This window comes from Phlebotomus papatasi, chromosome 2 (assembly GCF_024763615.1).
Source record: "Phlebotomus papatasi isolate M1 chromosome 2, Ppap_2.1, whole genome shotgun sequence".
In the NCBI taxonomy this organism is placed as follows: Eukaryota; Metazoa; Arthropoda; class Insecta; order Diptera; family Psychodidae; genus Phlebotomus; species Phlebotomus papatasi.
The window spans coordinates 42,038,055-42,065,078 of record NC_077223.1 but is presented as its reverse complement, the minus strand read 5'-3'; the positions used below and the strand labels follow the sequence as shown (position 1 = coordinate 42,065,078).

Genomic DNA, 27,024 nt, shown 5'->3' with positions numbered 1-27,024 from the left:
CGCCCTATTTTTATGGAATCTAAAATTTGTTTATGTCGATCTTCCATTTTCAATTTGGAATTATGTTCGATCCTTATCTCGTATACGTGATACTGTTCTATATCCAATGATTGAAATTTAAGACTGAAATCCTTCAAAGTCTTGTCAAAAGAATTAGTATTCATAATAGGGATTCTTGCCTTGCATTCACGAGGTTGAACAATACAGCTAAAAACATTTACACCGCATTCCAATCCTTGTGTCATACATAACAATGGCTTATTTTCAGGAAGTGTGACCTGAACGAAAGTTTGTGTTTGTGCAGGCAAGAAACATTGACCTTGTATAGTGGTAATTTCCGTGATTGACTCTTTTTCTAGAGCAAGAGCACTAGGATTGAGAGCCTTGTCTTCAGAAGCAGCCGTGGAGGCTACATTATGGTAACGTTCGCAGGGAACAGTGAACGGCAAGAGCACGTTTATGGTATTGAACAGGACTTGCTTGTCTTTAATAAAAATTACTGAATCCATTTTATCTAAGAAATCTCGACCAAGAATCCCATCATATGGAAATTTTGAAGATTCTGGAAGGATTTGTGCAATTCCGTCAGTCATCATTTTGTTAGGATCTAATCCCAATTTAAAAGACGTAGTCCCTAAGGTTTTCGATTCGGAATCAGTTATTCCAATTATTTTCAATGAATTTGTATTATTAATTTTAGTAGTGGAGGGCAAGATAGAAAATCTCAAAAATGTAAATGGGGAACCGGTGTCGCAAAGTAGCTTATACATTTTAATATGACCCTCAATGTCCAGATAAATATTGAGCAAATAAGACTGAATATAACCCTCGGGAATACTATTAAAGATTCCTATTGCTCGGTCGACAACTCGGCATCCATCTGAATTGCCGACCCGTCTTCGTTTCCCGAAAATTCTTCATCATCCTGTTCATTATCTATTACAGGATTTATACGAGATCTATCATGAAATTGTGTGGATTCAAATTGACCACCTCTTGGACGAAAAGTGGAATTAAGAGTTGTATTTTGTCTGGCGCTTGTACCTGAGAGTGAATTGTTTTGATTAGAAGAGCGATTTGGGTTAAAGATTGCATTTCTGTTGATTGTGCGATTATTTGAGCTACTTGAGTTTTGCAGTGTGACTCTGCGAGAATTATTTGAATTTGCTTGAGATGACGAGGCATTATTTTGACCTAATTGTGGATTTTGTTTTTTATAATTCGTCGCGAAATTTATTGCGGATTGCAGAGATCGAAATTGTTTCGCTAACGTCAGGATTCTTGTTTCTTGATGACGAATGCCATTAGCAAAAACTGAAATCGCCAATTCAGTATGTGCGTCTTTGATTGACGTAGGTAAATTTCCGTTCAGCAATAATGCATGTACATGGTTCAATGTCTTTTGCGCTGATTCAACGCGACTGCCAAAGTCCACTAAACTTTCTTGATGTTTCGGTGAAAGTCTTTCAAGATTTTGAAAAGCGCCCGCCAAATTTATGTCTGGACCAAAGAGATTTAGAATTTCATTTTTGAACTCCTCATAACTGTTAAAAGTTGCGTCGCGAATTTGTTCATGTACACTATTACTGATTTTATATTTGATTGATCTAATGAACTCTGCATCATTATCCCCATCCCCGTAGTAATCTTCATAAATATTATCACATATATAGAAAAAATGTTGCACATCTTTGGGCTCACCCTTAAGTTCTGGAATAGTTTTCCAAGCTTCCAGATAGGGAAGACGAAAATTTGTCTGTCTGGATTGAGATCCATGTTGGTTAGTGTTGTTTTGTGGATTAGAGTTTCCTGGCATCTCGGTTGATTCAGACGGATGTGTTGCTCGGATGCTGGAGAATGGAGATACAAGTTGATTATCGTCTGGTAATGCGTCTCTGAGACTCCAGTCCAGTGGATTTACTGAGTGTCGATCGTGTTGAGAAGCTGCTGGTGTTTGTATATCTGCAAATGTAAATCCAGGTGAAGATCTGCTTTGGTCCAGCAGTGTGTTACCAGGAGAGTTTGATTGAGATGAAGTAGAAGATGATCGAGAAGAGCAAGTTGTAATTTGTAGTTCCGGAACTGATCCAGACTGTTCAGCGATTAAGTTGTTTGAAGATTGTGAAAGCGGGGGGCTTCTTTGGGTTAAAGTGCTCCTCTGGAACGGATTAGATGCAGCTTGGCTGGGCACGTGCCTATTGCGAAGATCAAAACTCCTTCGACTCATAAAACCACTTCTGACACCACTGTTAGATTAAAAGTCCTGGTTACACTTGCACTAGCTTCTTTATTGTTGTTACTCCGTTGAAGTACAAAGCGACACTGACTCATTGACTCGATAATCAATAATATAATATACAATAATTATGCTTATTAAACAATATAGGCGATTCGCCACATACTGTATTTATCAAGAAAAAAACCATGTCCAATTTGTACCGGCTAATTGTCCAACTTATAACACTAATTCCAAATTATATCACTTTACCCTACTTGAACTCTACAGAGAGAGCAGTATACATAATTTCGTGTGTGTAGGCTCATTGGAAAGGTTTTGGAATTTCAGACTAGACTAAACCATTTCCAAACGCTTATGGACCGGGAATAAACCGTATTCAATTATGCTTAATACGGTTAATATAATTGTAGTACGGCTATCAATTGCATTGGTCCTGAGCTGTTTTGGGCAATCTTTCGAGTGATTTACGAATCGGTTCAAATGCATTGTTAAACGGTAAACGGTAAATGATGCGAACATGCTTTTGAGATATGGCATCTAATTCATGACCCATTATCCATTTAATGCTATGCACCATTTGATGCCACTTTAATAAGTTGGGATTTTTAGATAAACAGATAGATATTTAATGCTTTTGTTGATTGCGATACATTGCAAATGTCTTTCTGCGGCCACCGTGGTCTAACCGTTGGTTATCAACCTATTCCGGACTGAAAACGGTGGAAAACTCATTCTCAGATTGTATATGCCTAACATCCATAGGATGGATAATATTTAAATTTGCAATGCATTTAATTAAATGATATTTTATTTAAATGTTTCAATATTTCAATATTTTATAAGTGAAATATAGAATACTAAACAAACACTATAATTTTTCAATCCCAAAGTGTTAATATATTAAAAATACATAAATTTGTTATGGGTGACTTCAAATGGGGTTTGACATTAAATGGATCATCTACTCTGAATTGTCGCAGTTTTTGAGGTCGCAGTTTCATGGCATCAAGATTGCCACGTCTGTCTATCCTCTACCACTTCCACAAGATGTTCGAGTTCGATTTCTAGGCATTTCAAGGCAAGATCCTGAATTTAACTCAGCCACCTTGTCCTAGGTCTGCTCCGAGGTCGAAATCTCTTCACAATAATGGCTTAAATAGCTTTTCTGGGGAATCTTTCTTCAATCATGCGCTGAATACGCCCATACCATAAAAGTTGTAATATCTCAACTCGAAGAAGCAATTTTTCGACCCTTAGCCCTTCGCGAATGCCTAGGTTTCTCACTCGCTCACGGCGAGGAGTTCGATAAAATTCGAGTGATCACATTAAAAAAAAATTGCAGCGATAGTCGTTGATTTGCTTTTTGAACAGACCTTTTTGTTGTAAAATTACACAAAAACGTGCATATTGTTCCTAGTTTATTTGCGACTTTCCGCAAGAGAGTTTTTCGCTTTAGGCTATAATTTTTGCGAGTAACGCATAAACAATTGGAATCATAAGGGAGCCCGATATTTCACTCTTGCGTTTAGAAAATTTTGAGTTAGTTCGAAGTTAGTTTAGATAGAGTTTGGAAAGCCAAAACTCTAGAGATCTAAATTTGTTTATTTGGGGGAGAACCTACTTATTCCCGATCTCTATAGTAGCCCTACCGAACCCCGGGAGTTAAAGTAAAATGTTGTTTTTTTTTCCCCCCTTACCCATTTGTAGGTCTAAATCTAAAGCCCTTGGGCCTATTATGACCAAGAACCACTTCTAAAATACTAAAATGCTAAATAAATAAATAACAAATAACAAACAACACAAATGAATTACAATTTGTCTCCTTATAAAATTAACTCACACACACACTTAAGGCTGTCTCTGTAAAATGTTGTAGCGAACTTAAATATAGGTCTAAAAGAAAAATTCTGGTGTTTTTCCAGGACTTAGGGTAAGTGTGCCAAATTCCGGTCAGTTTGCAATTTCGGCCACCTTTTTTGTTCCTCGAATTTCCAGGAACTTTTAGATTTTACGTACTCTAGATATTATACAACGCAAAAGAATAACAAAAAATGTAGCTTCGACAAACCAGATGATGTGAAAAAAATATTGGAAAAATTCCCGTAGGGCGAGGAACTATGAGAATAAAGGTCGCCGAAATAGGGCACCAAAGCTATGTCTATATTTTTATTCATTTTAAAATGTATTAAGAAAGATTTTAGAGTAAATAAAGACGGTAAACTCTTTACAAGGTTCCAAGCAACACTCTTTCAGAAGAAAGAATACAAAAACATCAATTTGTATTTACAATATTACATTTCAAACTTGAGACTTTGACGCTTGCATGCAACTATGCCGAAATTTGGCATACTTACCCTAGGACCTTATCTTTCCGTCCCTTCCGTTGTGAGTCAATTGAGGGTGGTTGCTAGCGGATGAAAAGTTTAACCCTACCCCAAAGTCGTAAAAATACGTATTTCAGGAAAATTTGTGTTCTAAAAATTTATTCAGGTCAAAAAAATTGCAATTTTATTAATAATGAGAAATAATTTGATCTCGGTATGTGGCCTAATTTAAATTCGATGGTTTACTGACATTTGTGAAGTTACCAAAAACATTTAGGGGAAACTGGGGCACCACCAAACACGGGGTAGCACCGAACACTAATTTTTATTTTTAAACTACTTGGACTATCTCGACGATCTCGACCATTTCTTCAGTGGACAAGCATCCCTATAATGCCTATAAATTTCTGTAAGTCTTGTCCTCTGAAGTCGAATATCTGATTAAAAAATCGCAGTGTTTTGTGGTACCCCGTGTTTGGTGGTGCTCCAGTTTCCCCTAATACCCCCAGAAAAAAAAACAAATGATTTAAAATTAAAATTGAGGTATTGCAAAGAAGTAAAAGAGGATTTCTGTTCAAATTATAAATTTAAAAAAAATATGAAGAAAACCAATACCATTTTCGTATAAAACCAGTGAGCCATCAAAAAATTAAAACAATGAACTTTTTACTACGTCAGTGAATTTTTGGCAAAAATTTCAAGGAATATTGTAGACGTTAAAGAAGTTTCCACTTCAAAATTCAATACCATAATAATTTATTGTTTTTTTTTCTCGTGCACGCTTCTCCATACTCTCAATAAATCGCTTGGTAGTTGCTCCAGTTTGTCGTCCTGGTCAGGTCCAAGCGTATGGCGTTGGGCGCCAAGAAACAGCAAAGATATCATGCGAATTGGAAGCAAATCCCAATGACTTAAATTTCACATGGAAGTTTAATAATTCGGCAATGGAATTTGTAGATTTACCCGTATCACAAATGACTGTGGATCGTGCCAAGAGCATTATGCACTACACACCAATGACAGAACAGGTGAGGCTCTTGGGAGGGTTTGTGATTTATTGGGCAGAAGGGTGGATTTTCTAAGCGAAGCATTGAGGATCTTGCTATATCTTCCTCCATTATAATTCACTGAATTAATTGACATCAATAAAATATTTTTTTTCGTCGTCTTTTCCGGTCTCTCTGCTTTTCAAACATTGCCAATGCACATCCAACGATGGACACAAAAACTTGGTGGCGTGGGAAAAATGGCAGGATTATGGGACACTTTTGTGCTGGGGAAGCAATGAATTAGGTTTTCAATTGGAACCATGTATTTTTACGATAAATCCTGCAGGTATTTTTTTTCTCTCTACTCATCCATCCTTAAGCCATTCTCTGCAGTGGCCTGTGCCCACTTTTTTCCCCCACACATCCTGCAAAGGGCCATAAATAAGGTGAAATATTTTTTTTTCCTCCTTGCTTCTCACAATGTATCCCGGAACCCATGGAACTCCAACAGGAAAGCCAGATCCACTGTCGAATTGCACGGTGTTCAATCAAACGGTGGACACCTTGCAGCTGGAGTGCATCGAAGGCTACAACGGAGGTCTTCCACAGGAATTCATCGTCAGAGTATATGCAGCACGCTCCACGCAAGTAATAGCATCACAAACCTCCAAGTAAGTGGATTACGCTGATATATTCTTTCTCCAAAGTCACCAGGTGATATTAAATTCATCCAGGGACTTTAAAAAATATCTCTTCCTGTTTTAATTTTTCTAAACAAAAAAAATATGCAAATTTCATCATCCCCTAATTGAATATTTTCGCGATGATTAATTACTTTCCTAAAAAAAAACACAAAATGCGCAACGGTCCCATTCATGATAGCTCATTCACTGATTGGAATGAAAATCAATTGGAATTTTATTGAGCATTGACCAAGTTAAATCAATACAATAATCAAAAGCAAATATTTTCCTTATTCCCAATTAAAATTTATCCCATTTGCCGGAGAGAGACACACTCGTTCAATATTTACACAGCTTGGACATTAGCCACAAAATTGATTTTACCCAGGAGAGTATCTGCTATATGGTGCCCTATGCTGTGTGTGTGTGTGTGTGGAAAAGAACGGATTGAGCAAATTGTGCGGTGAAAAATTTGCAGTATTTTCCATTAAGATTTATTTTATGGGCGCCACGTTAGACACTTTTTGCAAGTTTTTGAATGAAGGTGAATCAGGCACAAGAGAATAAAATCATCCCTTGGGAGGGATGAAATGTGGCCAAGACGATGGGCGCTCTGATACAATGAAAATATTGGCTACATTATTTATTAGCTGGTGGCTTACTTTTGCGGAATTTTAAGTGAGTCACGCGGTGAAGGGCGACATGGGGCGCTACTTCACCAATTCGCGAGTTTGAGGACGAAGCCTTGGGAAGGAATACGTGGAATTTTTGAATCTCACGGATACTTGGGGGAGCAACCATGGGAATTATGTATGAATATCACAGTAAATTATTCAAGAGACGCTGAATGCATACTGAGGGTGTGTTTTGTAACAAGTGAATGCGTCTTCGGTTAAATGTAATTCTTCTCACACACACACACACCCTCTTTACCCCATTTGAACACCCTCATGATAATTCTGGCCACCCACACCGGAAGCGAGTTGTGGACAGAGATATGTGACTGTGGATTGAAAGGTCAAATTCTCAATTTGCTGACAAGATTCTTTACAACATTCTCAGGAAGATGAAAATTGCAAAGCTTGTAAACCCATTTATTTTCCACAAGAAATGTTTGCATACACTAGATCCCGGCATTATGCACATTTTCGGGACCGAAAAAAACGCGCGAAATGGCATTATGCATCGAGAAAATTTGCATACCTACAGGGGCTTTCTTTTGAATAAATTGACCGTTGAACGAATTTCGCGCAGAGTAAAAGTCGGTAAAAGTAGTTCAAACAAAAAGATTCAAATGCTTCAACTATAATTCAACAATATAAATGCATTAACAAACAGTACATGGCCAGAGTTCTTCAATAAATGGTTAGAATAATAAAAAAAAATATCTTAAGAAAAAGAAATTGAAATTTTGTCTGGAAAAGTAGCAAAATGTTTTCAAATTTCCCGCGTCGCACCATAGTATGCATTCAGGCGTATTTCAAAAATGATTTCATAAATTGACCCCCGATGGTAGGCAAATTTGCATAATTGTGTGTGCATAATTCCGTCAGGTGCATAATCCCGAAGGACTTAATGCCGGGACTGAGTGTATACAGAATAACATAGTTCAGTTACACCGCTTAACACGAAGGTTAACACAAAACTAAATATTTGCAAATTTAATTAGTAAAAAGTTTAATTTTACTTTAATTCTGAGACAGATAAAACCCTAAAAATTAATTAAATAATTTTTTAATATTGTAATTAAAAATTTTCCCTTTCTATATAAAAAGCTCATCCCAAAATTTTAAATACTTAAGGATTAAAATATCCTCGAAAGCAGCTTTGAAATTAAAGAAAATATAAAGACATGTTACATGTCAATTAAACCTTTTGTACTTCGGAATTTTCTGTATGTAGGCTCATGAACTTATAAAAATTTTGTACTAGTCTTTTAGTTGAAATACCGAAAATATCAAATTAAAAATTTAAATTTTCAGTTAAAATTAATTTAATTTTTTTAAATATATATTTAAGTTTAAAGACCTCCATATTTTGATCTTCTCAGAGTTCCACAAGGTTAACTAAATATTTAAGTTCTAAAGAAATCGTATATTGATCAAATTTTATTTTTTTACTGCTCAATAAGTGTAGTAAAAATATTTTATTACCTCCCCCTACTTTAAAAAGTCTAATTAGATCCTTTGTAGAATTACAGGATTTCAGTATCTAAAATAAACAATAGGGGAGACTGGGGCAAAAAGTTACAAAACGGATATTTTATATTTTTACAAGCTACCCGAGCACCACCAAAATTTCTAATTAGCACGGTTTTATAGGAAATTTACCGCTCTACAACTCTGTGAAAGTCATTTTCTTCTATTTTGTAAGGAAATATATTTATCGAGCCGTTTTCTAAAAGGTAATTTTGTGATCATTCTCAAAAATGCTGGGGCAAATAGTATCAGGCATAAGATATTATCACATCTTGATTCGCTTTATTACGGGATTCCGTAAATTTAAATAAAATACCTAGATTACATATTTTCATAGGAAATTTATTCTCCTGTATTTTTGTAAAATACCGTTTTCTCTATCTGAGCGAGAAAAGCGCATTTTAAGCTATTTTACAAAAAACACACAAAAGACTGCAAATCGTTTGACCAATGCAAACAACAAGCGAAGACACATAGCATTGACGTTTCTTTTCACCGTAGGACATCAGAAATTGTTTCGGTTTTTGTTACTTTTTGCTCCATAGCTTTTGATACTTTTTACCCCAAAAGGTCGTTTTTAATAAAAGGATTTCTGGAGAAAAGAATCTTTGTAAAATTCTAAAATAGATAGCGGATTCGTATTCAAAGAATATCCAGATAATTTGGGAAATATCCACCAGTGCATCAAATTTAATATAAGTAGCTAATAATTGATATCTTCTGCACGAAAATATTTCAAAAATAGGGCTAAAAATTTTGATATTTTTTATTTTCTAAATTCCTTGTTCAAATTCTAAAAAACTTACGGCATTGAAGAAGGCTTATGGAGGCTATCTATGGAAAAAAATTTAAGTCGCTATCTTATTTATCTTGGAAGATATTGAATTTTAAAATTTTCGATATGTGACTTTTTGCCCCAGTCTCCCCCATCAATTAACATGTAACAGAAAACTTTTAAATTTGAGGATCTAAAACATAGAAAGTGAGATAATTAGATTTTATTAGAGCAAAATATTAAATTCATCTAAATTAGGCAACCTCCATTGTTTCGAGATTAAAAAATCTCATACAAAATCTGAAAGACTAGGAAATCTCTACAGAGGCTTTAAAATCGTAGATTCTGCAGAACCTGCAAATTTTCCGCTACAGAAAAATTTTCACGAGAATCCATTCATGGAAATTTCTTCACAGAATTGCCTGGGGGTAGTTTAACACTTGCCTTTTCACATTCAATGTGAAAGAGGTCATGGGTAAAAAATTGCTAAGTTCTTTTGATGAAATCAAGTTGGACACCTCATTATCTCAATTGCACCTCACAACCTGACACAGCTAAATCACCATTTTTTATTACTCCTTTCACAATTTTTCAGAACAATTTTGTTCTTTTTTATTTTTCTACCAAGAGGAAGTATGGGCAGATATACTTAGTATTATTCTTGTTCTATCCAGGAGCCCATTTTTCGAATTGAAAGGCTTAGATCCGGAAGTAGGGTATGACGTACACCTGGCCGCTATGAACGAGAAGGGTATGAGTGAGGAACGAGTTCATCATATTCATCGACTCAACAACAACGCGGAAAAGCACACAGGTAAGCTAATGTAGGACGATGTGGCAAAAGAAAGGCACAAAGTATGTTATTAAATGTGATATATCTCTTATCACGGGTACCGTGTCTCTTTGGGAGTTTTCCTTAGGGAGTGAAAAAAGTACCCATCCATTCACCATTGGAATATGACATGTAATAAATCTCTGTGGAAATTTACCTTCATCTCATACACGTTACCTCTCGCAGGGTTCTTCAAAGAATTTGTTTAAAGACAGATTCCATTTAAATTCTAGTTATTGCATTTCAGTAAAAGATTGATCTCTGAAAAATAAAAGGTAAATTAGCGTCCATATTGTCCATATTGAAAGCATAATAATTTTTTGCACAAAATTATACTAAATTTATGCAAATAAATATGGATGCACCTAACTACGTCACGAATGAGACCCTTCATACCGACTTTGAGATACTCTTCGACCAGACCGAATATCTAAAATTAGTGCGAGATATAGGAGTTGCTTGGAGGCTCACCCCAAGTGGCAAAGCTTTTTCATCCGGAAGTCTTTGTGAGATGAGGAAGAAGAGGTCTTGAGAACCTTTGATAGAAAAAGTTAGCATTGGCGAACCTACAGTCGAAATATCAAATTTTTATCATGCATATTGCTTATTGTTGCTAACGTTTGTGACAGATTGTAATATATATGGGAATCATTAAAAAAATTAATAAAGCAAAAATTGTCAATTAGAATTAAATGGGGCCTAAGGGTAAGGAGAAATGGGGCACTTTAAAATTGGGGTTTTTTCTCCTATTTTTAAATAGAACTTATCATAATGTTAGTTTAGCTATGCCATTGTTCAGTGGAGCTAAATTATATCATAGTAAGATATAATTCAAATTTTAGTTTCACTTTTCCCTAAATATTTATGGCTCCGGCACATTTTTTAGATCAGAAAATTTCATGAAATCAAAATCCACATCCCTTTCTTACACAAACGTTTTGCGTAAGTCTGTCCCATTCTTTCGAACTTCAAATTCGGTTGAACTAAATTTTATTTATTATGAAGTCTAAAAGAAGAAGAAGAATGCGAAACAGTGAGGTAGACTGATGCAATAGATTTGAGAATAAAGGGATGCGAACTTCGACTTCAAGAAATTTTCCTGATTTAAAAGGTGTGCCGGAGCAATTACTATCAAAATTTAATTTTTGCTATAACTCTGTCAGATGGCTCCAAGCAATTTTTGTTAGTTTATTATTCAAATAAATAATCAATTAAATATTTCAAATTTTTCGATGATTTTCTTAATTTTTTTACTGATTGTATATACTTTTTAAATATATTCTTTTAGTCTTTATGATATTATTATACTTACAATATAAAGTTATAGATCATCTGAAGGTTATCCTAAAATTCTGTGTAGAAGTAAAACATTTAAATTTCAGGTAAAACTTAATCCATGTCTTCATAATCTGTACGTTTTTCACACAGAACCACTTGGAACGAGTTAAGACTAGCGTGGGGATACTAAGACCTTTTTAATGAATACAAAGTTATTACAATCGAATTTCCAAGTTTTCGGAGTTTCAACAACTCCAAAGTCGCTTGTAAAGATTTTCCGCTACTATAAACGTATCTGGGCTTTCCATTGGGTATTTTCTATTCTTAACAGTTTGAGTACTGAAGTCCTGTTAATTTTGATAAAGTAAGGGCCAAGTTATAGTGAAGGTAAGTGTAGGAGTATGCGATCGACCTTTGGAAAGATTTCTACTGTAGGCAGATAAGACAAATTAAAATTTCATCGAAATTGCTTAATAAAGTGAAATCGGTTACCAAAGATATAGTCCGGTTAAGTTGAGTTCATTTAACCCCTTAAGGACGAATGGGATCCCTATGTCCCAAAAATGAAAAATAATATTTCCTTATATAAGACTAAGCGATTAAGAGAATCTTGTGCACCGAAACACAAAATCTCCAAATAGCATTTAAATGCAACAACACAAATTCGGCAATGCACACTGATCTCAAAAACAAGATTGACTCATTAATTGAGAGTGGAGTTGTTTATTCCTTCCCCTGTGAGTGTGAAAAAATGTATGTGGGAAAAACAACGCAGAGATTGAAAGATCGACTTTACCAACACAAGCGGAGCACCACCCAGTAACCCAAATCAAGAAGAAAGAAATGACGCACTGCCCTGATGACTCTAGCCAGAGAAATGCCGCACCGGTTTCAGTTCGATTCAGCTGAAATTTTGGACAAATGCGAAGCTTGAGTATTTAGAGATGCTCCACATTCAGATGCACAAAACACACACGGTCAACAGAAAAGCTGATACAGAGGGGATCAACACCATCTACTCCTCGCTCTTACAACGAGTAAAAATAAGACAACAGAACACTAATACAACAAGGGAAGATGGATTTCATAGCTGCGATAAAAATTGATCTCAAAGGGGAGTTTATTCTGTGTCAGTCAGTCGAATGATGAACATTGCGGATCAAGTTGTGATCCAAGTTCAAGTGCAATGTAACAAATCCTACCTGTACGTGATATTCCCTGCCATATTCGATATAAGATAATTCACAAAAATATTTTTGATAGAAATGTCTAAAAAAATTGTTCAATTGAATTGTAGACCCGATGAAGAGGACATCCATCCTCAAAACGTCGTAGAGAATAAAATTGTGAAAATCAAGAAAAGTTCAGTGTTTCCGTCTATTTCCTGCTACATTCCGTCGAACCGAATTTCTAGTGAAACTAATTTTTCTGACTATTTAGAGGACAAAATAACTTTTTATAGTCAAAAAATCGTTTTTGTTTCTGGGACACCGGTGTCCCACCCGTCCGAAAAGGTTTAAAGGCTAATGTAAGAGTACACCGAATGGGGAATGCGACACATCTTTAGAAGAGTCATAACGTGTGCCACAATATACAAAATTGTCAACGAAAAACATAGTCTGTTTTCTGAGTTTTTATTTTCTGATCTTTAAATCTGTTATTAGAAACAATTCAACAATAGGTACTTTTGTATATATACAAAATATTTGCCTAGGTATACCCAAAAACTAAAAAAAATTGCACGTGGTGTTTTCGAAACAAAAAGTACACAAAACTTACAAAAAGACGTAACAAAAAAACATTCTTTTGGACAGGCAAAGGGAAAGGTTGGGGAGAATCTAGGTATCGTTAATGGTCCTTCAGTTTATTTATGGAGAGTTTTCCTTATATCCCAGGTCTCTATCTCTAACTGTTTGACCTGTTGTGTGGTAACGGATGGACAATCATAATAATTTCACAGAAATCGTCAAAAACGCTAGGATATTTTGAGTAAATTACTCGTCAGGGGGTGGGATGTGTAATTTTTGGGAGTGAAAAAATTAAAATACAGTGGGACCTCGATAGAGTCAACTAATTATTTCCAGGCCTCTTGACTCCATTGGATTCGGTGACTCTATCGGAGTCCGAAAAAATCAATTAAAATGTGAAATTTTGATATAAAGGGGTATATATTTACATAGAAGAGCCTTCCCGATAAAGGTCTTCGAAAAGAAAATTATTTTGTCGAAAATTGATTACACGGTTTAATATACGAATTTTATCGTAATATTGTTTTTCTTGTGTTAAAAATGTTACATTGATACATCAAAACACTGATTTTAAATTCGAAAAAGTCATACAAAATTATTAGCGCAATAATAATGGAAAAGTTGACTCTATCGGAGTCCGTAGAGTAAAAAAAAATAGCTGTTGACTCTATTGGAGATTGACTCTATCGGGGGGTTGACTCTATCGAGGTCTCACTGTATAATGATTTTGCCCTCGCAGTAGAATTCTATAGCAGTAAAATATTTTCTTTTGGATTTTCTTCAATAAATTTGGTGAAAACTGGTTAAATTTGAAAGTTTTTCATTACAGGACCAATATAAGTAAATCGATGATAAAACAATTGTTGAATTAAATGCATTTAAAATATTGTCGAATGAAATTTTGCTGTGTTCGAATTCTTGTGACTCTCGTCATTATCTATTCACCTAAGAAGCACTCCACTTTTGTTATCAGCAATTTATTAAATAACCCTGTTCATCTTCAACCCCTATTGCAGACTCCTTTCTACCATACAAAGGATCTGTGCTTCACATAAAATTATTCCTGGGCGCGTTGGCTGGGCTCGTGTTTGGCATTATCTTAATTACAACTGCAACGTTGCTGCTAATGAGAACACGGAGGCGGAAGAAGGCGAATAACGTGTCCCAAGAGACAATGTCGACAACAACAAATGGAAGAATTGTATCCGGTCAGTCAATTCCAGCAGCCGAGCAGCACCAACTCGGTGATTCATACACCACGGGAAGCACTGACAGTTTAGATAAAAATCCAGATATTATACCTCAAGGTACGTGAACACTTGAGGTTACTTTCTAATCCATTCGGGTGCACGCCCTTTCATTCCCTTCTGGCCACATAGATATCAGTGCTGGAGACAGAGCTTTTACGGTATTTTTATGAAAATTGCCTCAAGAGATAAATGTTGAGGGAAATTCACGTCTTTGGTGCATTTGTTAGAGAAAAGGTAAAAGGGAGGAAAGTGAATTTCGTGCTCAAGATAACCATTACATTTCTCGATTTAACGCTTGAGACTTTAAGAAATTGTTTGATTTTTTTGCCAGCAGTTTCCTATTTTTCAGTATTCATGGTATATTGAAAAGTGTTCGATATTTGTATTGAAGTGCGTGCACTTGAATTTTTGTAGATTTTTACTGGTGTTTGCTTGGGCTAAAATATCATACAAAAAAAAATCATGATTTTGATCGAATTTTGATGAACAGGAAAGGAAGACAGCGAATTCGATGACGAACGAGTTTTCCATCGATTCCAGCAACTTCCGCGACAATATTCAACGTTAGCAATGGGTGGGAAAAAACAGCTTCCAGTTCAATTTGCTGGACCGATTGACGTCAACACCGGCGGCATTTTGCAACATCCTATAGTGCACTACAGCAATGACAATCAGGTACCTAGGAAAAACTTTCTGTGTAGTGATAGATTAATGACTTTAATTTTTAGACATTGACCTATGCCGCTGATATCCAAACACCGTCAGGACAATCGAAACAGAAAATTATCTACACGAGTGCAACCCTCGGAAGGCCCCGACAAAAGGATGTCAGGATTGCTGAACCCAACCTTTACACGCAAGTAAGTTAAATCCCTAATGACCAGACAGAGCATTCCAATAAGCACCACAAATTTAGTTTTAAACACATGGGAACATCCAATCAATGCTCTTCCGCCAAAATTAAACATTAAATGCTGTGAATTTGACAAAAGCTTCGAAATCCCACACATTTCACACGCTATTGACATTTTCATTAATTGGCAAAATTGCATATACGATCTTCGTATTTAATTAAATTATAATATTTCGCCGACCCTTCACGCAAAGAGGATTTGGGAATTGGGGACACATACCATGAGAAAAAAGAAAAGAGGATTACAATTTTGTGGATAAATAATTTTAAAAAAAAACTTAAAATGTTTTGTATACATATATAGTGCCGATATGTACATAGTGATTAATCAAATAGTGGTTTGGATTAGTAACTGTCGCAACTTTTACTCCATTTTTAAAATATTTGAATTGTACGAACTTTACTTCAATGTTAATTCTATTTATGTGTAGAAAATTGTTAATCAGAGAGCAAGTGAGTCTCAAATTATCCAGTTTTCTCCAGTGTGAAGACGGAAAAAAATTCTATCTCCACCCAGAATCGAACTGGAGACCTCTCGTTAACTAGACGAGTGCTCTACTAACTGTGCTCTTAGAAGCTACACGCTCTGCTTGACTTGCTACACAACCTTAACGAATTGCTCTGTGCACTACAGTTTGCTTACTCTCGGGGTTACTATTCTCAAATATTTACTCTTCGGAGCTAAGGACACATAGCTCCACGCTCCAGGATGGTTGATCAAAATCAAACCAAGACTGTCCCTCAATCCACACGATCCCTCTCTTTGTGGTCCTGTTCTAATGAGGAGAAATAATTGGTAACTTTCAAATAATGATCTTAGTAATTATAAATAGAAGAAATGGAAGATAAGGTAGGGGAGATTGGGGTAAAACTTGTCAAAACGCACATATAATTCTTTCACGAGCTCTGAGAAAACTTAAACGTTTTATAATGAGCGTATTCTTATAGGAAATTTACTGCTCTACAACATTGCAGAAGACTGTTTTCCCCTATCTCGAAAGAAATGTGATTTTCGAATCATTTTCTAAAAGTCGATTTTGTGGAGATTCTAAGAATTGCTGGGGCAAATCTTGTCAGTCATTGGATAATTTGTAACGTTTTACTCTTGCTAACGTAAAAATATCAAATGGACATATTTTTACTCGGAGGAAAAAAAGAGGCACCCTCTTATGTTATTTCATTTAATTTTTATATTTTAAAGAAAATTCTGAAAAAAACGGGAGTGCGATTAACTTTTTTTCCTCATAACTTTAACACTTTTAGGTGTAAAAATATATCAACATTTTTTAATGTTAATTTTACACCTTTTGAGGGTAAAATTAACATGAAAAAAGGGTAACTTTAACCCCCAATACACCTAAAAAGGGTAATATTTACACCGATTTCGGATCAATACTGCAGAGTAAAATAAACATTTCCGGAATGTTATTTTAACATTTTCGGATTTCTCTCAGTGTAAAGGAAATTTATTCCACTATAACTTGGTCAAAGATAATTTTTCTCTATCTTAACGAGAAATGTGCTTAAATTTAGTTAATCAGTATATTGATATTTTCTGTAAGCCAAATATTCCAAAAATAAGGCTCAAAATTTCATTATTTTTTATTTTACATAATCCTTCCTCAAATCCTTTGAAACTTTGTAAATTTAAGAAGGTTCATGATGGATATCTATGAAAAAAATTTCAAGCCTCAGTTTCTTTTATTTTAGAAAATAGTGAATATTGAAATTTTCGTTTTGACAAATTTTGCCCCAGTCTCGCTTAAATGTGCCGAATTTCGGCATAGTTGCGTGCAAGTGCCAAAGTCTCAAGTTTGAATTGTAATGTAATATTTTTAATGCAAATTGGTTTTTTTGTTATTACTTTTTTTAGGAAGGTTGCTTGGCCCTTGAATCCTTGTAGATAGTTTATTGTCTCTGACTTCTCTAAAATTATTCTCGGTAAATTTTAAAATTAATAAAAAAATATCAACATAGCTTTGAGTAGTATTTCGGCCACTTTGATTCTCATAGTTCCTAGCCTTTCCTGAATTCTTACAAAGTCTTTTTCATATCATCTCGTTCGTCGAAGCGACATTTTTAGTTTTTTGTTTTGCATTGAATAATCTCTAGAACATGCAAAAATTAAAAATTAATGGAAATTTGAGGGAACAAAGAAGTGGCCGAAATTGCAAACTGGCCAAAATTTTGTGCAGTTTTCCTATGACTTCTATACTGGTTTCCATATTATTACAAGAATTATTGATTTGGGGGCTGGATAAGTTACAATAATTGCTAATACAAACGACGAAATAAAGGAAGTGGCAAGGCTAAATTAGTTTACTGTACGGGGAAGTGGGGCACCTTTGAATGTGGGGCAGCTTTAAAATTGGGATTTTTTACCTATGGAACTGACCCATATCATAATATAATTTAACTTCACAATCTGTTTGTGCAGCTGAATTATATTATGATGAGGCTTAATTTTATTTAAAAATAGGCAAAAATTCCCTATTTTAAAGGTGCCCCACATTCAAATGTGTCCCACTTCCCCCTAAGTGAGATTCTTAATGTAGGTATCTCATAGTATCTGTTTATCTGCATAGGGCAAGCATGTAGAAAGTTAATTTTTTATATGGAGCTATTTGAAGCCAATTTCCTAATTTGATCTCGGACTCAGCTCATAATGCTCCGAGGAACAAATGTATAAAAACAAAAAGTTAGTGTATTTATCCTTCTATACGATAAGGTATCTTATAATACGGAACAACTTCTTACTTTTTAGATATTTAGCGTAACGGTCGCGAGTGCAAAAAAAATCCCATATAAATTTAAATCGAAATACGAGAAAGTGGCTTCAAATTTCAGGAAACTTGCCCGGGGCGTGGCATAGGGTAATATAGGCTAATAATTATCATAATCTATTTCTGAACTTTGCGATTTGAGTCGTATTTAAGAGTTACGAATTTAATGCGCTTTCGCTTTTGAAATGAAATGGGGAGTAACCTGACAATATTTTTGGTGAAACTTGTTTTGGAGATCAAATACTAACTATCTCATTTGACAGAGTAAAAGGTTAAAATTTCCGTAAATGAATATTGATTTTTTACTCAACAGAATCTATTATCCAATTTGAATTTGAAAAAAACTCTGTTTTCTTCCCAAATTATTATTATCCCTGAACGAAATTTCCTTCTATCTTTTTTTTTTTAAATATGAACGCTTGCAGAGATAAATTGAGTCACTAAGTATCAGCTCCTATCTCCCTAAAAGACATATGGATATTCTTTGAAGCACAAATTTGGTATCGAAAACTTTCCCAACTTCCAAAACTCAATTACGTGCTTCAAACAACCGCAAAATTATGACCCAAAACACTCAATCACCAAGACGAGAGGGCTTTGTGGCCCCAATTTAACTGAAGAAGTGTAAAATGCAGCAGAGTTTTGTAACAAAGTGACCAAATCCTCAATCGTTTTGGGGTTCGGGGAATTAATTTAAGCCCGATTATCCATCCCATCCACTTGAACTCTTCGCTATCGCACAATCACTTCGTGACTCCCATCCAGTTCAATTTCAATTTTCCAATACAGAGATGGATTTGAGGGGGTGGAAGAGTTTGTTGGATGATGGCTCTCTCGGGTTTTGTGGAGGAATTATAATCAATGAATTGGCAACCGCACATTTTGCAGATAGATTTAGCACACAATCTACTATCGTCAAATGGAAAAACGTCGAATGTCCCGTATCGAGAATCACCGCCGCCATCAGTGGCAAACACATGGATTCCGGTGAACCAGGCGCTTTCGCTGCGGTCATGTCAATTGCAGCAGCAGCAAATCGATGTAAGAGTACCACCTCCAATTGTTTGCACAAGAGAATCGGTAAGTTGGACAAAAGTGCACTTATTGAACTTGAATTGTCCTTTTATTTCCATTTTAAACCTCTCTCGAGGGCCATTCTGCGAAATACAATACCTCGCGGACTTTACAAAACTGTACGAAGGGGTGACCAATTTATCAGAAATTTATGTGGCATTATTTTCGTAAAAGTGGAAAAACAATTTTGGTCAGTAAAATTGCAGATTAAATAGTGAAATATTCAAATTGATTAGTAAAGAAATCAAAATGGTCAGTAAAAAAAATCAAATTTAGTCTGTAAAATGTTCCATATTTAAGAATGAAAATTAAAAAAAATATCATAAATTCCTTCAAATTACACCGAAGACGATATAGTTCATTATCTTCTTTATTTCGTCTTTGACCTTAATATTTTACTATTTTTACTGCTCGAACAGCACAGAAAGAGCAGTATATAGGGGAAAGTGCTCTCCCTTCGAACGTTCCCCAAACCGCAAAAAATTACTCTGACTCAAAAATTACTGGTTAATAAATGGTCAAAAAAATTACTCCTAATTGGAATCTTAAAAATTAGTCATATTCGCGTCGAATTTTGGTCACAGCATTACTCAAGAAGATTGAATTAGTAATATAATAGTTATTTTACGGTTCTAAAATTTACTCTACCATGCAGTAACAAAGGCGACTCCAAATGACGTTATTTTTCCGTTTTTAGTCGTAGGTAGGTAATCTCAGAGTTATTATGTCGCCAAATGACTTCCGTAATTACCGTCATATTAGTTCCCACTTTCCGTCATTCGACTCTCTGACGACAGTCATAGGACCCGTTTTTGGAATCCAGAATACATACATCCAACGGTAATCTTACTCCGAATTGCTATTTGGGTCATGCCTTCGAATAACGTGAATTTCTTTTATTTTTAACCGATAACTAATTTTTATCCGATTTTTTTTTATTCCTAAGAGCCAATTTGGGCAAACTTTAGAGTAATTTGTGAACCAGCTTAAATCGGTTGTAAACCGGTACACGGTAGATGACGTGGTTGTACTTTTGAGGTATATCATCTAAGTTACTAGTTGAATGAAGTCATCACTTATTGACGTTATACATACACTTATGGACAGCTCACAAAAACTTTCTTACCTAAAGTTAAACTAACTTCTTACCTAAAATAGATTTCAAAGGTTCATAAAATTGAAAGTTTATGACATGAGTAATAACTTCACGAATTTTCGAAATCTGGTTTAAGTAAGAAATTAAGATTTTTGCAGCTTCCTATAAGAGTGTGTAACGTCCATAAGTGATGACTCCACCCTACGCCGATTTCTGAAAAACTAGTTTTTTGAAAAAAGAAAAGGTTCTAAACCTGTTTAAAACCGGTTCTTATGATTTTTATGACTTTGCAATTTGAACCATTTTATATTCATATTGTAGCGCTGCTTGAGTAGACCAATTTAATTTTTATTTGTAGTTTTCTCCATGACTTCTCGAGATATTACAAGTTAAGGATTCCAATTTCTCTCTATCTGTCTCTAATATGACCACATTATGACTAATTTATGACTTATACATTTCTATTAAATATTAGTCAGCTTATCATCAATTATTTATAGTTAGGTGATAATTATGTGTAGGGGAAAACTCTCCCCTCTAACATTCATGCCTTCTAATAATGCGGATTTCTTTTATTTTCCCTAAGAGAATTACACATAATTGTCATACAATTATGAATAATTGATGATAAGCTAACTATAATATTTAATAGTAATGTTCAAGTCTCTTAAGAAAAACGAAAGAAAATTCACATTATTCGAAGGCATGGACATTCGAAGGGAGAGTACTTTCCCCTACTGTATAGAAGTCAATTAATTTCTTATTGTAACAAACCCAATTTCTCATTAGACATTCATGAATATTTCGAGATCATTTGCATCAGAATAGCATTTGTTGGTTAAATCAATCTATAACCATCTGATTTTAATTCCAATTAAGCTATAATATATGTAAGTTAACTCCAATCATTCTCTACAGGCTCCTGTGCATCAAATTCTTGTACCTGACCACAGAAATTCACCTCTGTCCCCGCAAGTTCTGGATTCAAGTGGCATCAATGTATCGAGATTTTGACATCAGTCCCCTTCAAATGGCTGAGGTGTATTGCTTCTGGGGTCATCTGGCCACTTACAAGATAACGTCCAATACTGCCCTGAAGACTTTCACAGGACCCTTCCTCACTGAAACACTTAATTACGCAGGAGAATTGACAGGCATGAAATCAATTTGAAGCCCTACTACAAAGAACACTATCGTCGAGAGATCTTATACGTAAAGCAACAACAAACGGTATTGTAAAATCAAATAAACATTTAGGACTATAAGAAGAGATTAAATAAATTGTTAGAATTATAAGATTTTCACTTAGAAAATTGAGATGATGGGGTTTTTGTACACAGACTTGATAGGTAAAATTGACTAAAGTGAAAATGAATAAAACGAATGATGCTAAAAGGTATGATAAAAAGAGGTATAATATGGAGATTTAATTTTGGTAAATTTGTCAAAATATACAAAATTGAATCTCCATACTGCACCTAGTTTAATTTAAAAAACCATTAAAAGAAGAATAGTATTTAAAATAAATTGAAACCATGTGGTAAAAGACAATGTGACATGAATTTTCCCAAATTATTATATAGTGAGTGTAAAATAAATTTGATTTTTCATGCTTTTCTTTTTGTAAAAGATAAAGGTATAAACGTGTTATATTATATAAATTTTGTCAAATAAACCTGGAAATCTTAATGATTAATCAGCAAGAAAAAAAACTACCTAACTTTCCTTTGTATTTCCCCGAAAATTCATAGCAGAGTCTGGTCAGAGAAGCAGTTTATGGAGAGGATGGTAAGCATTTCCTTCTTTTAACATCCTGGCGACCTATTAAGGGCGTCAAATGGCTTATATCTTAACCCTTATGGCAGAGGGAATACCCGAGATAAAGAAGGGGATTAACTACCCACCCACGAAACACGAGTACAACTTTTCCCTCCCATCTCGTGTTTTTGGAGGTGTTTTCCTCACTTTTCTTCCATTTCATCATTTTCACCAAATTCACGTTCAATCACCGAATTTTGCTGAAATTACAGATGTTCAACTACAGATTTTGCTCACAAATTGAACGAGTCGCTTGGTAACAGAAAAATCATGCTGAAATGAGAAATTGTCTTTTAGAATTGCAATTTAAATTCGATTTTAAAAAAATGTAGCCCTATTAAGCTATTGCAGAAAAACCTGATAATAAATCGTATAATAAATTCAATAAAATATATGTAAGCTTTGTAAGTATAACATTTATAAAATTACAGTTTTGGTTTTATATTTGTTACTGAGACATTACATTTAATATTATTTTTTCATTTATCGATTTTGGATAAGTATATTTAAAGTTCCTTCTTATACAACATTCTTCCTGTCCCGGAATTTTTTTTGTGTTCTGCTATCTGAATCCGATGATTTATCGAAATTCATATCCCGCTTATCCGTCATTAGGGCAGGGTATTCGTTTATATAGTCCCTGGCAGAGTTGGAGATAAAACGGTTAGAGATTACGACTGCAGGTTCGGCAGGTTCTCAAGAAAAATCATGTTTCTCAAGAAATTCGATAAGTTAAGCTTTGCATCATTAATATGATCATTTATCCTCCACCAACGCGGTACATATTGTTATCTTCGAATATGTAAGAGTTTTTTTTTCAGGTAGACATTTCGTCTATATAGAATAGTATAACTTTGAATTTTTTCTAACGATTTCTTTTGAATTTTTACACTTATTTAACCCAGGTCAAAAGTGGTCTATAATTTCTTTTAATGCTTAATCAAGATGGAAATTATCTATATTGTATATATTTTAAAAGCCAATTCGAAGTATTGCCGCAGATATAAAGATGAAAGGAAAGGAGAGCCGAGCAGATTTCCAAGCGTTCGAACAAATATCCAAAAATCTGAAACACCTTTTGTCCACTGCTCGAAGTCAAAGAGAAGGTAGTTATATTGCCCGCTTTTTTCGACTTGTGGCACGGCTAGAGGCCAAACGGTAAGAGATATCGACTTCCGGTCTTCGACGACTCCCCCATAAGTCAACATTATCTAGTACAGTTTTTTTTTCTTTTGCCCCCCCACCACCCGCCATGTTTTTTGGTTTATTTCGAAAACGGTTTATTTCTTCCGTTTCCGAATATTTCGATTTGAAGGAGAGTATTTTGTCTTTAGATACCTATATTTTTCAAAAAACATTTCGCTATCGAATTTTCAAGGATTAAAGTTTAACCACTTTGAAGGAACTAATTTACTGCTCGAACTCAAAACGAGAGCAGATATAATAGACTTTTTTCCAACTTGTCATCCCTCTTGAGCATAAACAGTAAGAGATATCAATTTCCGGTCTTCGGTGACCCCCAATAATAATAAAACAATATCTCCTGGTGTTTTTTTTTCTTTGTTCCCTCACCTCCTCTCGAATACACCTCCCTCGGATTTACTTTTTACTGCTCGAACGCCAAGGAGAGCAGTATATATATCGCTCGTTGGAAATTACAAGGGGCCAACTCACTTTTTGGCGATTTTGAGGTTTTAATGCACTCAGACAGAGAATTTAATAAAATTTCAGATGATATGAATCATTAACTTTCGTAATTAGAAAAGTTTTTCAAAATTTTACTCTTTTTGATTGTTTGCGCGGTTTTGTTTGAAGTCAAGGGGCACAAAATAGATATATCGTTCAATTTTTTTGTGAAACAAGGGACTAACTCAAGCAAGTTGATCCCGTGTCTTTCTAATTTCATGAAAATTTGCGCATCATTTAGAATGACAAAGAGCTAACTCGTTAAAAAACATATTTTGAAAGGTAAAATTATGTATGTTTCTATGTTTATAATAATGCTCATACAAATGGAAAAGAATTAAATTGTTTTTATTAACATACTTAATTGAGATAATTATTTATACAAAGTTGAATCTTTTATGCTGTCTCCTGAAAAACGGCTCAGATTGAGTTGGCCCCTTGTAATTTCCAAGGAGCGATATATATATTTCGACTCCTTACCCCCCAAGTCCGGTTTTGAGTCGGTAATGAACCGGTTCATAACCGATAAATAATTTTTATACGAAATTCAATTATATTACTCCTGAGGTGTATTTTGGGAAATATTTTGAGTGATTTATAAGTCGGTTTAAATCGGTTGTGAACCGGTTATTTACCGGTAAGTAATGTTTGTTCGAATATAATTTTTATTACTCTTTAAATTATTTTGTGGAATCTATTGAGTGATTTATAAATCGATTCAAATCGGTTGACTACCGGTAAACGGTAAATGATGCGAAAGTAGTCACGAGTTCGAGCATTTCGCAAAGCCTGGGACGTTTTGCCATTTTTAAAATGTTTTCTTAGATGAGTATTACAAGCTGCATATCTTCCGCCAATTAGACCTAACGAGGTACTCCGCTAAACTACTTATTAGTCCACCAATTTGTAATTTCTTTCGAGAAGAATTATTAAAGTATTTTAAATATTTTTTATAAACATGCACTAAAAAGCTTGGTCGTTTTGTTTTCTTTTAAAAAAAATCGTGAAAAGAATGTCGTTTTTAGCATCATAAGGGAAGCATAATCGTATTGAAGATACTTTTATAGAGTAACATTGCTGTAAACAACTTTATATTAAATTAAAAGTATCACTTTTGGTATAACTGAAACTTGAGTAATGAGTTCGAGTGTACCGCAAAGCTGTGATGCTTTATTCTAATTTTTACCTTTTGCAAGTTAGATTAGATATATCCTGTGAGGATGAAAAAGTTAAATTTGGTCAGGGACGTAGAAAAAGTAAAAGCGATGATATTATCATATGTACAAGTTTTGACAAAGAGAAAATAGTTAATGTTTTCTGTGTTACACACAACTCTTTTACATGTTAATTATAAGAATTAGGCTCATTTTTTTAAATTTTATGATTTTTAATTACCAATATTTAATATATTACTTCTCACTTTTTATCAGTTACAAAAAATTCTCATCCTTCAAGTGCTAAACTTACAATGAGCCACTTATCTGTCACTTTTAACAGTTTCTTGACCAAAAGCCAAAAATTCAACCGAAAAAAAACGGAGTGGAAAAGGAGGAAATGTTTTCACCAATTAATCTAAAAAGGATAACACTAAAAAAGGAACACGTGATGACCTAACAGTGGACACTAACAGTAAGGATCTTGAAAAGTGCTGATAAATGATATTGTGCTTGTCTGTTCAAAAGAGAAAAAGAGAAGAGTTGGTTTTAGTATTTGTCAAGAGCAAATTTCTCGAATTTAATGGAAAGCTTTTAGTATGGCTTTTTATTTGCAAAGTCTAAAAATATTCAATATTTCAATACAGTTAATTAACACTGAATTTGATTTGATTATTATCTAAAAGTGATGGGCTTCAACACTGTATTAATTTAGTAATGATGTAAAAGCGAAACGGGGTTATTCCATTGGTAATACCAATAGGAAATCATTTGCAAAATCATTGACCGACAATCATTCATCACCACAAATTTCATATTTTACAACACATTGTGACGAATCCAACCAAATCCCCAAATTGGAAAACTCAATCACAAAATACTGTGAAAATTATATGAGTTTTCATCCTTTCATCCAGGATCCAGTTTGATGTAATTTGACGTTTTTCAACCAATAATTTTCAATCGGTGACATTGCATTCCACATCTTTCTTTACTTTATTTCATCGAATATGATTTCAGTCATTTCAGTGGTTAGTCAAACTTAGTGGCAGTGGTCAAACTTGAAAATTTGAAAAATATGCCAAGACTTTCAAAATTAAAGACTTTAATTTGAGAACAAATACCCCATAAGTACGTCCTTAAATACAGAAAATTAAATTTTATTTTCGGATCAGACACACTTGTAATCTGTAATTAATTAGGATGGACAAAGTGGAGGATTGAAAATAGACTCACTGACCTTTTGGTTAAAACGATGATAATAAATTTTCAACTTTTCCAATTGCACCCTTAACCCAACTTTGACCTCTGTAATCTTTTACTGCCATTTGCGTACTTTGTGTTTATGCTTAACGTACACACTCATCTAATGAAGATTTGGAACAGAGCACATAAATATTTTACAATATCACTTCTACATTATTACGTTGAAAAAGTATATTGAGTAAACGAATTCATTATTCTACAAAACTTGAATTTTTTATGTTTGATATTTTTTATTTTAGTTCCAGTTAGTTTGAGCTCACATTTATGAAATATTTGGACTAGAATATGTCACTAAAAAATTAATATAAATATGTTAAAGGATGATAAATAAACATCCCTTCGAAAAGGATCGTTTTATTAATTTTAAAACAAACGAGCTGTGAATGTACATAAATTTATTATAAGAAAGAGAACTTTGTGAAAAGCACGCACTCGTAAACAAAAGCTTTCTTGTGACCAAGCGACTACAGAGAAGAACCATTTTGTAAAATTATTCGTAAATATGTGTGAGCTTCTACTGCAGACTTACGAAATGATCGTAAATTACATAACTCACTAAAAGTGTTGTAAAAGTTTGTAGTTTTTCACAAACATTTTTCTTAACGTTCACTTGGAGAGATATTATTTGTCCTTTTAAATACGAAAATTTGTTCATAAACGTTCGTAAATACGCAAAAAAATGTTTGTAAAATTATATCAATTGTTGTCAATTATCAATTGTTGTTGTTGATCATGTTACGTATTTCCGAAAAAGTACTACTTTTTACAATCTTTTAAGCGGGTTGTACAATTTACTAGTTTTGTAAAACTGGAAGTCGTTAGTTTCCCTTTCGTAATACGTTTTGTTTTTGAGAATCAAAAAGCGTGCTATATCTGGTGGTACTATTAAAGGATGGAAGATTTAATCAAGAATAGAAT

At 34.3% G+C, this 27,024-nt stretch overlaps 1 protein-coding gene across 3 annotated transcripts in view; it reads left to right on the top strand.

The window, feature by feature from the left end:
• LOC129801143 (nephrin-like) overlaps window positions 1–21,894 on the top strand; it is a 127,941-nt gene extending 106,047 nt beyond the window's left edge. The window contains exons 10-18 of one of the 3 annotated variants that reach the window (XM_055845909.1): window positions 5,377–5,591; window positions 5,817–5,898; window positions 6,064–6,223; window positions 9,883–10,022; window positions 14,083–14,373; window positions 14,807–14,991; window positions 15,045–15,176; window positions 18,901–19,092; window positions 21,101–21,894. In XM_055845909.1, coding sequence (XP_055701884.1) covers window positions 5,377–5,591; window positions 5,817–5,898; window positions 6,064–6,223; window positions 9,883–10,022; window positions 14,083–14,373; window positions 14,807–14,991; window positions 15,045–15,176; window positions 18,901–19,092; window positions 21,101–21,196 — 1,493 coding nt within the window. In that variant the 3' untranslated portion in view covers window positions 21,197–21,894. Of the gene's footprint in view, window positions 1–5,376; window positions 5,592–5,816; window positions 5,899–6,063; window positions 6,224–9,882; window positions 10,023–14,082; window positions 14,374–14,806; window positions 14,992–15,044; window positions 15,177–18,801; window positions 19,093–21,100 lie in introns of those variants that run through there. The other 2 variants (XM_055845910.1, XM_055845911.1) reach the window with 2 other exon arrangements.
• The last annotated feature ends 5,130 nt before the right edge of the window (window positions 21,895–27,024 follow it).